The sequence below is a fragment of the Lygodium microphyllum genome, chromosome 4 (genome assembly GCF_053477565.2).
Source record: "Lygodium microphyllum isolate KBCC chromosome 4, Lygodium_microphyllum_v1.1.10, whole genome shotgun sequence".
Lineage (NCBI taxonomy): Eukaryota > Viridiplantae > Streptophyta > Polypodiopsida > Schizaeales > Lygodiaceae > Lygodium > Lygodium microphyllum.
The window spans coordinates 174,928,855-174,941,749 of record NC_141138.1 but is presented as its reverse complement, the minus strand read 5'-3'; the positions used below and the strand labels follow the sequence as shown (position 1 = coordinate 174,941,749).

The following is a 12,895-nucleotide window of genomic DNA, read 5'->3' as shown; positions in this document are numbered from 1 at the left end:
TATCTTGCGGATATTGTGGAGACTTGGTTGTGTGTAAGATCCATGAACGACATGTATTTGATTCATAATGTCTTAGATACCTTTTCTGAAGATCCCACTATGTCTTATTAGGCTTCTCCATCATTAGAGGCCTTGAGAAGGCATTATGGGCTTAACGAGGAAGATGATATCCCATCTTCACCTTCACCTTTTTTTCTTTAAGGCATTATGGGCTTAATGAGGAAGATGATATCCCATCTTCACCTTCACCTTTTTTTCTTTCTTTTGTTCCAGATTTCAATCTCTTGATAGAGGAGTTTGAAGAGTACTTGTGCATCATGAAAAGTTAAGCTTACACCTCTCCTACTAGCTTTGCTACTCCATCCAGACCGGTTGGTGAGGCTGGTCACCTCTCCGATCATGGTGAACATATGACATTTGGGATGATTGGCGACCCATTTTCTTCATCTCAGCCAGGCCCAGACTCTAGTGCTGGGTTCAACCCCTTTGAGTCGTACGAATCAAAACCTTGTCTTGTTTCTTCTTTTGGTGTGCAAGATTCAGATGATTTTCTATATGTAAACTTCAATAGAGGGGGCTCTCAAAGTGGACATCCTTCATCAAGTATATCTCCATCTTCTGTTTCATTTGAGCATGTAAACAAATCTTCTCAAATCTCTCCCATTCCACCCACTTCTTATCCACACCTCGATTTCCTCTCTTCTTCATGTGAAAACCTTGGCTTACACTCCACCTCCTCATCTAACACACTAGGAGTTGGATCCTCTATCTCCACTCATAGCATTTTCTCTTTCTCCACACCAGCTTCTACCTACCCTTACTTCACTACCCCTTTGCACCCCGGTACATTGTTAGGGGGAATGCCACCCTTTAACATTGTGCCTTTCATTTATCCACAAGTGAGCACTTCTTTTCACCCTGGGATGACTGTGATGGGCATCCCTCTCACTATCCCTGGACCCTCAGATACCCTTTCATTGACCTTCTAGATGCAGGGATTTCCATCCTCTGCTAATGGTGCATCATTACACATTCCATGGTCACTCTCCCAAACAAGGATTTCCATCCCTTGCTCCATGTGTCCTTGTCCCTTTCTTCTTAGGCTCCTCATGCGGTTACCATGCCAATGCTTAGTTAGTCTATGCCCACATTTGGATCCATTGTGTATACTTCCTGCATGCATGGTGGGCACTCTGGGATTAATTGTCAAGTATATTCCACTCCCCCACCCTATCACCTTACCTCCATTGCACATCTTATCCATCTCCTAGCACTACCACTCTTGTTGCAATGGCCAGGAATCCCTTCATGGATAAGACTCATTCTAGGGGTTTGAATTTCACCACTTGGTCGAACTTCATACAATAAGTGCTTGAATCTCAGGGACCTTGGGACCTCATTGTTGGTTTAAAGCCTATGCAGCTCACCTTGAGTACATCAGTCAATGAGGAGCCTGCAATGTCACAACTAATGTTGAGTTAATGTAGGAGTTACTCTCTAAGTTCCATTCTCAGTTATAGCATTTTCCCCTCACATTTGAGTGCTGGAGTCATCTATCTCATTGACCACTATGTGGCGCAAGATCTCACTTCGCATATCAATCTCAACTTTGAGCTTTAGGAGTTTTCCATTAAGGAAGGGGATAATGTGAAAGTCAAGTTGGCCAAATGTCGGCAGTTACTCGCTAAGTTTGCTATAGCAGATGATGATTAGGTTACATTCTTTTTAAATAGGCTGCTTGAAAAATGCTTCCATTTCATTTAACACACTATCTTGTTGCCCTGATTGCTGACCTTCTAAGAGTTCGAGTGTTAGTTCTTGCATTATGCAAAGTTGCATGATTAAGTTCACAAGAAGTCCTCCACGTACTCTTATTCAACTACCTCTCTAGGCACTTTGAATGTAATGAGGTGTAAGAAAAGTAAATTTTAGCTAGCTTCTTTTTTCTGATCAGTGATTTGCTCTTCCTATTTTGTGGTTGGATGTGGGTTATCTCAACAGGTTGAAGGTGCCGCGCAGGAGGGAGGACGAGGCCCTAGTATTTGGGACACATTTTCTCGCACACCTGGTATCTCAAATGTCACCAAGTCTAAACATTCTATATACTACAGCCACGCTCTGCTTTCCTGAAAATTTTCTTGTAACCATTCGTCATACTCAATATAGTGTTTATGAACAGGTAAAATCATGGATGGTACTAATGGTGACATAGCAGTTGACCAGTATCATCGTTTCCAGGCAAGCCATGATTTGTCTTAAAGATAGCTATCCTGTTTTGATTATTAATTAGCTTCCAAGTTTGATTTTCTGTTCTATATACAGGAAGATATTCAACTAATGGCCGACATGGGATGGGATGCTTATCGTTTCTCTATTTCATGGTCTCGAATTTTCCCTGGTAGATATTGATCTTTAAGTTTACATCTATTGTTTGTATGAACAAACTTGTCAAGGAAGCAAAAATGCAGTTTGTTCTGCTGACAAAGTTCTGCATTCCAATTGCAGATGGCTTTCCAACTTTGTTGAATCAGGAGGGCATTCAATATTACAACCTATTAATTGATGGTCTTCTTCAAAAAGGTTTATGCCATTAAAGGCTTCTATTCCAAGTCTCTCATGGATTGATTATATTATAATTTCATTAATGCCAATTTCACTTTCCAGGCATCAAACCTTATGTAACTCTCTACCATTGGGATCTACCTCAAAAGCTTCAAGATAAGTTTGAAGGATGGCTATCCCATGATATTATGTAAGATGTTTGTTTTAGGATTCTTACATTATTTCACATAAGATTTCAAACAACAGCATGAAAAATAGGAAAATCATAAGATTGTGTAATTTTGTAGTATGATTTAGTCTGTTCCCTGTGGAATAGTATCGGAAGGGTAAAATATGGAGATTTGTTATGACGTAGGAAGGTACTGTTAAGATTAAGATTGCTAGAAGAATGGGATTAATTTTCAGGTGACAATGCTTTGGATCTGTCTCACATTCCTCCAATAAAGTATGAAGGGGTAGTTGCTACTGGACTGCCAGGTTATCTTTGTTTTAGTTGACAGGTTCATGATCAAAAAATTTTCTTTCATGGGTTGCATGAGGATTCATAAACCAAGACTTATTCTTAGTGGCAGTGTTGCATGTAGCAAAGGCCATAGGCGAGATGGAGCAGTCCATCATGGCCTAGAGTGTTGATCAGAAAAATTTCTCACATGTAAGAGAGAGAGTTGCAGCAGTCCATCATGACCTACAGTATTGATCACTCTTAAGGTTTCTCACATGTAATAGCGAGTGCAGCAAGATTATATGTGAGACCACCAAAGAGTAAGGAGTCCTTTCAAAATAAGCAGGTTCAATGAGATAATGTAATGAGATTTATAATCCAAGAGTAAGTGCACACACATACGCATCCTTTTTTTTCATTTTGGTGATATATCTTTGTCTCTTTATTCATTAACATACAAAGGGGAGAGTCCTCATAGCAGTGAACATTCAAAAGAATGTTAGGAACAATGGTAAAACTCATCCGCCTAAAAATTATGCATGCTACCAATACAGGGCTCCAAGGAAAGTATTTTTCCTTCCTTTCCATCTCGCCCAAATTGCTAAGTATCTAATCCAACTAAAGAAGGTGACAAACTCTGATAATATTGGAAGAAAAGCTGGCAAACAGTCAAAATTGTTTCACAAATCTTTGGCAGGAAATATATCATGCAGCTATGGAATTTATATATTGAATGGGCAATTCCAATGTAAATGCAGTACTATCTCTGTGGTCTATAATGTTCGTTGATTTGAGGGATGGGCTGATAATCTCCTCAGATTTCTATCATATAGGTTGATCATGCATGCCAAGTGCATATCATTATTGGGCTCATGGCAGTGAGCAATTGTCCAGATTCCCAATTACATATCAATGTGTTTTGATGTCTAAATTAGACAAAGTTTAAGCCCATGCTTTTGCAATGCTATGGTTCATAAAAAATACATAGAAATGTAATACTTAGTAGATGCATGGAGTTGTACTCTGAAGGTGTTCTTCTAGTATATACACAATAAGCCTTAAGAGTTGACAAAGTATCCTTTGATTGTGTTTCTGTAGGTAGGAGGTTGCAACACAGAAGATAGGTGTGTACAAGTTTGAGCCACCTTGTAGCATCAAATCATCTGATGGCAGTAGTAGGAATCAATTAATGCAGGGAAGCAGAAAATAACTAGGTGAAAACACAACTGAGAGAGCTTTAAAAACACAATGGGGAAGACCACTAGCAGCAGCAATCAAGGTGGGAAAAAAAGAGCCATTGATTGAACAAGGGTCAAGTCTTTTGGATTCCTAGACGTTCTTGTTACTATTGGTCTAATGTGTCAAGTGAAACATAGCAATGATAACTTTGTGCAGCCCTATGGCAGCTTCATGCTGGTAAAAATGAAATATAGAGAGGATTCAGGAAGTGGTACGAGTCTTTGCAGCACTCCTTTCGTAGTGCTAGTGTCTATGATGTCCAAAAAGATTTCACTTGCCTAATGGTTCTAAGCATAGGCCAATTGAGCACTACTCTTACCTTTTGGGGGTGAATCCTAATACCATTAGCTCAGATGACATGTCCAAGTTACAAAAGCTTCGTACAAAGAAAATTGTGCTTGGATAGTTTCACAAATTACAAAAGCTTCATACAAAAATATTTGCACTTGGATATTTTCACAAATGATTGCTCTCGTCTTAAGAGATGTACAATGATGTGCAAGTAAATAACCATTTATCATTTGCTAGAGAGTTATAGTGGGAGCATTGGCCAACCTAAGAGGTAGGACCAAAAACTGATACTAGCCATGTTGCATACAAAAGTGGTTTTCAGGATGTCCTTAGGTGCTATCTGTATCTGATGGTATCCCAACCTATTGATCTTGGTGAAATATTTTGCACCATAGAGTCAATTAGTATGATCATCCATACTAGGTAATAGATAGATATTCTTGATGGTCACTTTATTAGGATCTTTGTAATCCATACAAAAGTGCATTGTACTATCCTTTCTTTTATCAAGAAGGACAGGTGCACACCATAGGTAGTATCTCATATTCTTGTTTTTGGCTAAACCTATAAGCTATCTAAGAGATGAGATGGCTATTGGGCAGTGTCTCTATCCTATGATCTAATGTTGTGTGTGTCATTAAAATCACAAATGGGCTTAATGATCTAATAAAAACGAACTCTAATTCTGGTATCTTAGCTCTTGGCACGGGGACAATGCATAGCAATGAAGGATTTGACATTGGGTCATGTAGTAGATGGACAAGTGTACAAGTTATATGGTACAAGGATAGGGTAAAAGGAACAAGCTGTAGTGTGAAACTTATGTTCAATGGAAAGTTTGCAAGGTTGTACAAGTCATATGGTACAAGGATAGGGTAAAAGGAACAAGCTGTAGTGTGAAACTTATGTTCAATGGAAAGTTTGCACCTTGCAATTGAGTTAATTGAAAGTTCCGCTTAGTAAGCAACTTACCTAGGGCACTTGAGTTATAAAGTAGGCCCCAGGATTGTCCATGTCCGATGGATGGGTCTGTCCGAGGTTTAAAAAAAAAAAAGACTATTTTTAACTCGTTTTTGGGCTGTTTTTCTCCAACAACTCCCTGAGTCTTCTCCAAACCCCCCCCCCCCCCCCCCCCCCCCCCTCTCTCTCTCTCACACACACACACACACGTATCTAGACAAACTACTATTGCTCAAACCAATCCTAGCAAGTGCCAAAGGCCCTAAGTATTGTTGTATACTAAGAACCATAGTTACCCAAGAGAGATAAGAGTGCAACCAATGTAGGACATAAGATCACATCAACACTCCCAAGTGAAATGTTTATATCATGATAAACAAAACTAATAAATGATCCAATTAATCACATAATTTTCAAGTGCTCGCCCAAGGGCAATCTAAAAACAAAGTGTAAGGATCCTTGGCCAAAAAAAATCCCTTGATAGAACCAACATTAAAGCTAGAGAATGACATACTGTCAAGTGAGGTTTCCATATCATGGACTAACAAATCTAATAAATGGCCCAATTTATTGCACCACTTTTGAGTGATTTCCCAAGGACAATCCAGAATAAAGTATAAGGAACCTTGCCCAAAGTGTCCCTTGATAGAACTAACAACAAAGCTAGAGAATGACATATTTTTATGAGCATAGTGGGTGATAACACACTTAGTGATAGATACCCAACCCCCCTAGGTGTATACATGCATTTTTTGAAAAATGGGCATAAGCATGTATGCAACACATTTACACACCAAAAGGACACACTTTGCAAAAGTAAAATAATAATATTTAACCTACCACTTTCATGTTTGGCTTTAGAATCAAAAGGTGTATCCGTATCCATCACTTTGTAAAGTGATGGCAAGGAAGAGTGGCCAAGGAAGGGAATTTACCAATCTAGCATATACACAACATGATATGTCTTCTCTAGTGTGTAAAGAAGAGTGAACATCCAACTCCTAAATAAACACTTAAATTCATTCACAACTTGCAAACACTGGGTGTATAATTAGCCTAGAACATTGGGCCTAATAGGCTTTCCATTGTCCTATTTATTGTCAATCCACCATTTTCGTATGGACTCATCTTGGCTACATACCAATAGACATCAAAATCACATAGTGTAATTACAACAATAGGCATCAAAATCACACAGTGTAATTACAATTGCCAATGTTTATTAAGGCATTATTTAAATCCTAGATAAAGAACTTAGTGATTGGGTTGAGATGCAAGGCAAGAGAGCACAAGGATAGGTAGGTTTTAAATGCGAATATACCACACTACACTAGATCCTCACACTCAAAGCCATTTTCGAGGAGGGTCGAGCTCGAGAAAAGAGGGTCTAGACTCTTATCGCTACTTTGTAGATTTTTGCAAGGCTTTTAATATAATACTTTGTACACCCATTACCAGGGACTGCAAAATATTGGAGTACTAGAAGGTATACGATGGAGTATCTATATTATATATGAGACAATGATAGGTCATGTACGGGCACCTGGCGGGCTATCAGAGAGGATTGACAATATCATAGAAGTGAAACAAGGATGCCCTCTTTTATCCACATTGTTTGGTGTTTATATAGATCAAGTGTTTGATTACATTGATTGAGGAGGGGGAGCTGGAGCCAGCCTAGCAGGGGTATGGATATTGCTATTTTTGTATGCAAATGACATTGTTCTTATTTTTTTGGAGGGATTGCAACACCACTTAGAGATAGAGAGCTCATAGCAAACCTAGGGAAGGCTAAAACCATGGTCTTAAATACTTCAACAGCATGGGTGACTAGATCTATATACCAGTTCGCATTTGGGGGAGACAAGTGGAGCATGTGAGGGAATATGTTTATTTGGGAGTCACCCTCTCTAGCCCACGATCTATGTTAAGAGGGGCATGAGAGGCATGTTGGCATGAGGCTATGCAACACTAGGGGCACTCAAGAGTCAATGTGCTTACATATAGTTCCAAGAGCCTTGCACCAAACTATGGCTGTTTGACATCGTGGTCACACCTACACTACTATATGGAGTAGCGATATGGGGCTATAGCTTGTACCACATGCATCTCAATCCACTCAGTGATAAGATCGGAATAGATAGTGATTATCATGATTACTAGGATAGCATGGAAAGGCCATTGATTATGATGATAGCACGTATGATTAGGAGTAAGCCCTCCACCCCACATCCCATTGTCAGAGCAGAGATGGGGGCAACTCTTATCGTCATGGAGGACTCTTCAAGGTAGTGACCTTTTGGCATAGATTATGGGATCTCCCATGTCATAGATACTCTAGATTGGCACTAACTTCATTTAGACAACTAGCAGCAAAGGGTGGGAAGAATTGTTGGTTTTCAAAGATGACTATCTGGATAAGCCTACATGGTTTGGACACCTTTTGACTACAGTCTTGCCCTACACTTTCTCTTAGCCGATCAGAGTTGATATCTTGAGGAATGAGACAGTGACCACCGCTCCCTCTAGGATCAAGGATGGAGTTCTACCAAAGTTACTTCTTGTGTCTCTTTGATGATGGATTCACTATTCGACGAGCATACATGGACACCGATCTCTTCCACAACATATAGGCTTTTATCAGAGAGATTATGCTTTGATTGCAGCACCTCTGATTGATCTACTAAAAAAGCAAGTAGCAATTGTATGGTCACCTGCTGAACAGACTAGCTTTGACAAACTAAAGCAAAGCTTGGTATCAACACCCATCCTGAAACTTCCTGATCTTAGTAAGGAGTTTGAAGTGGTAACTAATGCTAGCGCACTTGCTTTAGGATGTGTACTTATGCAAGAATGTCGTCCCGTAGCATATTCTTCAAGAAAAGTGAAGAGCCATGAAATGAATTATGCTACTCACGACCTGGAGCTGTTGGCTGTTATCCATGCTCTCAAACTTTGGAGACATTACTTGCTAGGTAACAAATTTTCCTTAGTAACGGACCACAAGAGTCTTAAATGGATTTGCACCCAGAATGAGCTCAACATGAGGCAATGTCGATGGATCGAAGTGCTGGAAGAATATGATTTTAAAATCAAATATAGACCTAAAAAAGAAAATGTAGTTGCCGATGCACTCAGTCGCAAGGCATTTCTAAATTCTCTCATTTTGCAAGATCCATCAACAAGGTCTCTAGCCGCAAAGGTATCAATGCCAAACAACCCGATTCTTGAGCTAGCAAAAGAAGGGGCATATCATGACTCAGTCTATCAGAAAATGCTAAGGGAGATTCCCATCAAGGATCAAGACCCGAAGCTAAAGACGAAGTATCAAGAATTCTCCATCTGTAATGGACTTGTCTACTTTAGGACAATATTATGTATCCCTGCGAGCCAAACTCTCAAGCAGAAGATACTTTGAGAAGCCCATGACTCCCATTTCTCAGGGCATCCTGGTTATGCCAAGACCCTTAATACGGTTAGAAAGAGCTATTATTGGGAAAGGCTCAAGGGAGACGTACTCAAATGTCACGGAATGTTTGTCTTGTCAATGCATTAAGACAGAACATGTTAAAATGCCTGGGAAATTGCAACCACTTGACATTCCACAAATGAAATGGGAGTTCATTAGTATGGACTTTATTGTTGGCTTACCCCAAGTTTAAGGAGGATATAACTCTATTTTGGTTGTAGTAGATATGCTTACCAAGGTCGTACATCTCATCCCTGTCAAGACGAACTATAAAGCTTCAGACATCGCAATTATCAAGGAAATATTCAAACTTCACCAGAAGAATCATTAGTGATCGTGACTCTCTTTTCACATCACACTTCTAGAGGGCTATCTTTGAGGCTATTGGAACTCAACTCTGTTTCAGCACAGCTTACCATCCCGAAACTGATGGTCAAACAGAACGAGCCAATCAAGTTATTGAAGATATGCTTAGGGCATACTGCTATTGCGAGCCCAAAAAGTGAAGTCAATACTTACCACTAATTGAGTTTGCTTACAATGCTTCTTACCAATAGAGTATTCAGATGACCCCTTTCCAAACATTGTATGTGCATGATTGTCGTACCCCTTTGAACTTCTCGGATCCAACTTTGAGGGTAGAAGCTTTAAGACAGATGCTGGAAGACATGGATGATCAAATCAAATCGATAAGACAAGACATTCAAGCTGCCAAGGATAGACAGAAGGCCTACGCTAACTTGAAATGGCAAGACAGATCCTTCGTCGAAGGTGATATGGTCTTCATCCGTGTATACCCTAAAAAGAGTTCATTGTCCTAGAGTACAAGAAGCTAAGTCCGAGGTATTGTGGACCTTATAAGATCATCAAGTGCCTAGGGCCTAATGCTTACAGACTATAGCTGCCCACAACTCTAAAGATTCATAATGTATTCCATGTTAGCCTATTGAAAAAGTATTTACCTAATCTGAATCATGTACTTGATGATCAGCAAATTGTAATGCGTAGCCAAGGAGTCCTTGAGCTACGGCCTGATAGAATCCTAGATGTTAGGGAGAGGCATTTGAGATCCAGGACCTTGAGAGAATACCTCATCCAGTGGAAAGATTATTCCGAAGAGGATGCCACCTAGATGGATGAAAATACTCTCAACCAACAATACCCCCAGATCTTCTCGAGATGAGGACATCTCGATTCCTCTAAGGGGGAGAGGATGTAACATTTCCCCTACAAATGCCTTCCCGTGCCGCTCCCATAAAACCCCCCCCTCCCCCCTTCCAAAATTTTAAAGCTACCTTTAATTAAGATAAGTTCAAATTTTTTTACCTTTCTCTCTCCCCTTGCCGACAGCGTGTCGGAGAGAGAGAGAGAGAGAGAGAGAGAGAGAGGGGGGGGGGGAGTAAGAGTGGAAGAGGGAGCATGCACCCCCCAGGTGTGGGGTGGTGGCCCATCAAACGGCCGCCTTCCCCACCCATGAACCATCCCCTCCCCACTATATAAGGGGAGCCCCCCCTCCCCCTCTGGGAGGATCGTCTTCAACGCCACCCCCCTTGCTCCGCCTAACACGCCGCCAGGCTGCCGGATTGCCACCACATACCTTCATCATCATCATTTTCGTCATCATCACCATTCTCAGCGCGATTGAGGAGGAGGAGATGCTGTCAGGTCCGACTGACAGAAAGCAAGAAACTAAAGAAGCTTCCTAGAAGCTTCCACCAAAAGCTTCTTAGGGGTGCTTCACCCGCAAATCGCGTGAAGGACACAATTTGTTGTGAAGGGAGTTCCCTTGCGGGAAGGAAGGACTGCCAACTTACAGAAAATTTCAGCACACCCTCCATCTGCTCGGCTTATTCCCAAATCCCAATTGCAATGGCTCCAAAGCGCCACACAAGAGAAGCACGCGCGGGAGCAAGAGGAGCACGTGTAGGAGTCCCCACCCGAAGCGCAAGAATCGATAATACCCCTCCTGAGGATGTTCAGGTTCCATCAAATTCACCCTTTTCATTTCCGCATGATATGGGTGCATTAAGTATAAATTCGCATAGGGAAAACTTAATTGCATTGGAAATTTACTATATTAGAGCGTTTTGTTTTAAAAAGATCATAGGAATGTTCGAAAAAGTTTTAAATTGCATGTCAAGGTACTTATATTTCTCGCACCATCATGATGAAAGATTGTTGCACTTTTGAATATATGGGTCATGTGTTAAAAGATGCACTTATGTAATAATGTTCTAGTCGCATCTCGCATATAGGTTAAACTCTAGGTTGGATTATCGATCAAGGCCTACGCCTTGGACATTTGGAGAGGATAATTCCAGATAATCATCGGATTGTTTGATTAGACAATCTTACTAGGGACAAGTGGTCCATAAGGGAAAAGGATGTGATCTTAGGGTTCTCATCTTAAAGATCGAAGGACCAAACATTAAGATCTCACAAGAAATCCTAGAGCCAAATCAATCTTCAGTCTAGCGGAACTAGGGTTTTGGATTGGGGTCTATGGAACTCCCAAATCCTATACCTTGATCAAAGATATTCTTAATCAAAGAATGCCATATAACAGGAGATGTAATTCCTCAAGATAGGTACTGCTACCTATCTCGTGCAACAAGTCTGCAATGTCATATGCTACTGCAATTAAATCATAAGATGATACTACTACTAGGCCAAGGAAGGTGAGTTCTAATTACAAGTTAGATTCGTTAAGAGTCGAGTAGTCGCCCTACTACAACTCTCTCTCCTAGGGACTGTTTTGTCAAACTTAGGGCAATTGTGAATTGCCAAGAAGCAAATTGACCAACCAAGGACAACGGGGTTGTCCAAGATCTATTTGACTATAGTATAAGGAGACCTAAGGTAATAATAATTGGGGTCGGTAGGGTATAAACCCTAACCCAAGGAAAAAGGGTAAACAAGCAACCTAGCTTGCCAAGCCCTTGGAATCTCGCCAAGTCGCGAATGATCCAGGATCGAATGCTGGGAGTATTCGGAAAGAAGGAATCACACCTTAGCAGTTGGTCGTACGAACGACCACTGAAATGATCGTGATTGTACATTTAGGTGCATTGTTTGAACTTCTTTGCTTAAGGAACTAATTCAAGGCAAAACACTTAATGCTTCAGGTTAATAGCCTGGAGGGAGAGGCATGTTCAATTACCTCCGACTGCCTGCTTGGCCCTATCCAAGGGGGTTGTTAGCCGCGCCGGGTACATGGACCGAACCTGCCGCGAGAGGTCTCTCCGTGGGTGCTGCTTGGAGCAGGAGGACGCTTGGGTACCAGGGGATGCTCTGGCTGTAAATTCCTTGTCTCCGGATCCCGCACAAGAGGCCGACGTGACTCGAGATGGGATCTCGAGGCCCGTGTACTAATTTACGGGCGAAACTTGGAGCAACAATCCTGATGATTGTTGGGATAGCCTTGGGGCACGATACTTGATGTATTCCAAGACTATGATAAATAAAGATCAAATATTTGGAAAAGGAACTTGCTTGACATTGTTTTTTTATGTCAGTGCCTAAGCTACGTGAAGGAACCTGTGTTTAAATTGGTTAATTAAGGAAGCTGCTTTTGCATGTCAAACATAATGTGGTAGGTAATTAGATAACTAAGCAATCCGAGGAAAGTGCGGTGGATGTGATTTGGGTCCGTCCTACGGAAGGGTGGTCCCGGTTAGCTGGGAACTTTTCTCAAAAGACGTGATAATGAAACTGTGAAGACTTAGAGTCAGTAGAGTTAGAATCCCGATTTATGCTGTTTTAGGGGAGCGGAATGGGACTATGCGTTATGGGCAGAGAGGTTGAGCTTCGCATCCCTCTCGTTTTCCATTCTCCATGAACCAAGTGCAGCATAAATCCGATTCGGCCCTGTTGTTTCTACGCAAAGTGGTTCATCTGGAGCTCGACGCTAGCTACTTCCTAGAGACTTGAGT

At 41.1% G+C, this 12,895-nt stretch overlaps 1 protein-coding gene across 2 annotated transcripts in view; it reads left to right on the top strand.

The window, feature by feature from the left end:
• LOC148037930 (beta-glucosidase 4-like) overlaps positions 1 to 12,895 on the top strand; it is a 54,267-nt gene that overhangs the window by 8,357 nt on the left and 33,015 nt on the right. For both annotated transcript variants that reach the window (XM_087676950.1, XM_087676949.1), the window contains exons 2-6: positions 2,002 to 2,068; positions 2,180 to 2,238; positions 2,323 to 2,398; positions 2,506 to 2,580; positions 2,665 to 2,752. In XM_087676950.1, the coding sequence (XP_087533076.1) occupies positions 2,002 to 2,068; positions 2,180 to 2,238; positions 2,323 to 2,398; positions 2,506 to 2,580; positions 2,665 to 2,752 (365 nt within the window). The remainder of the gene's footprint in view (positions 1 to 2,001; positions 2,069 to 2,179; positions 2,239 to 2,322; positions 2,399 to 2,505; positions 2,581 to 2,664; positions 2,753 to 12,895) is intronic.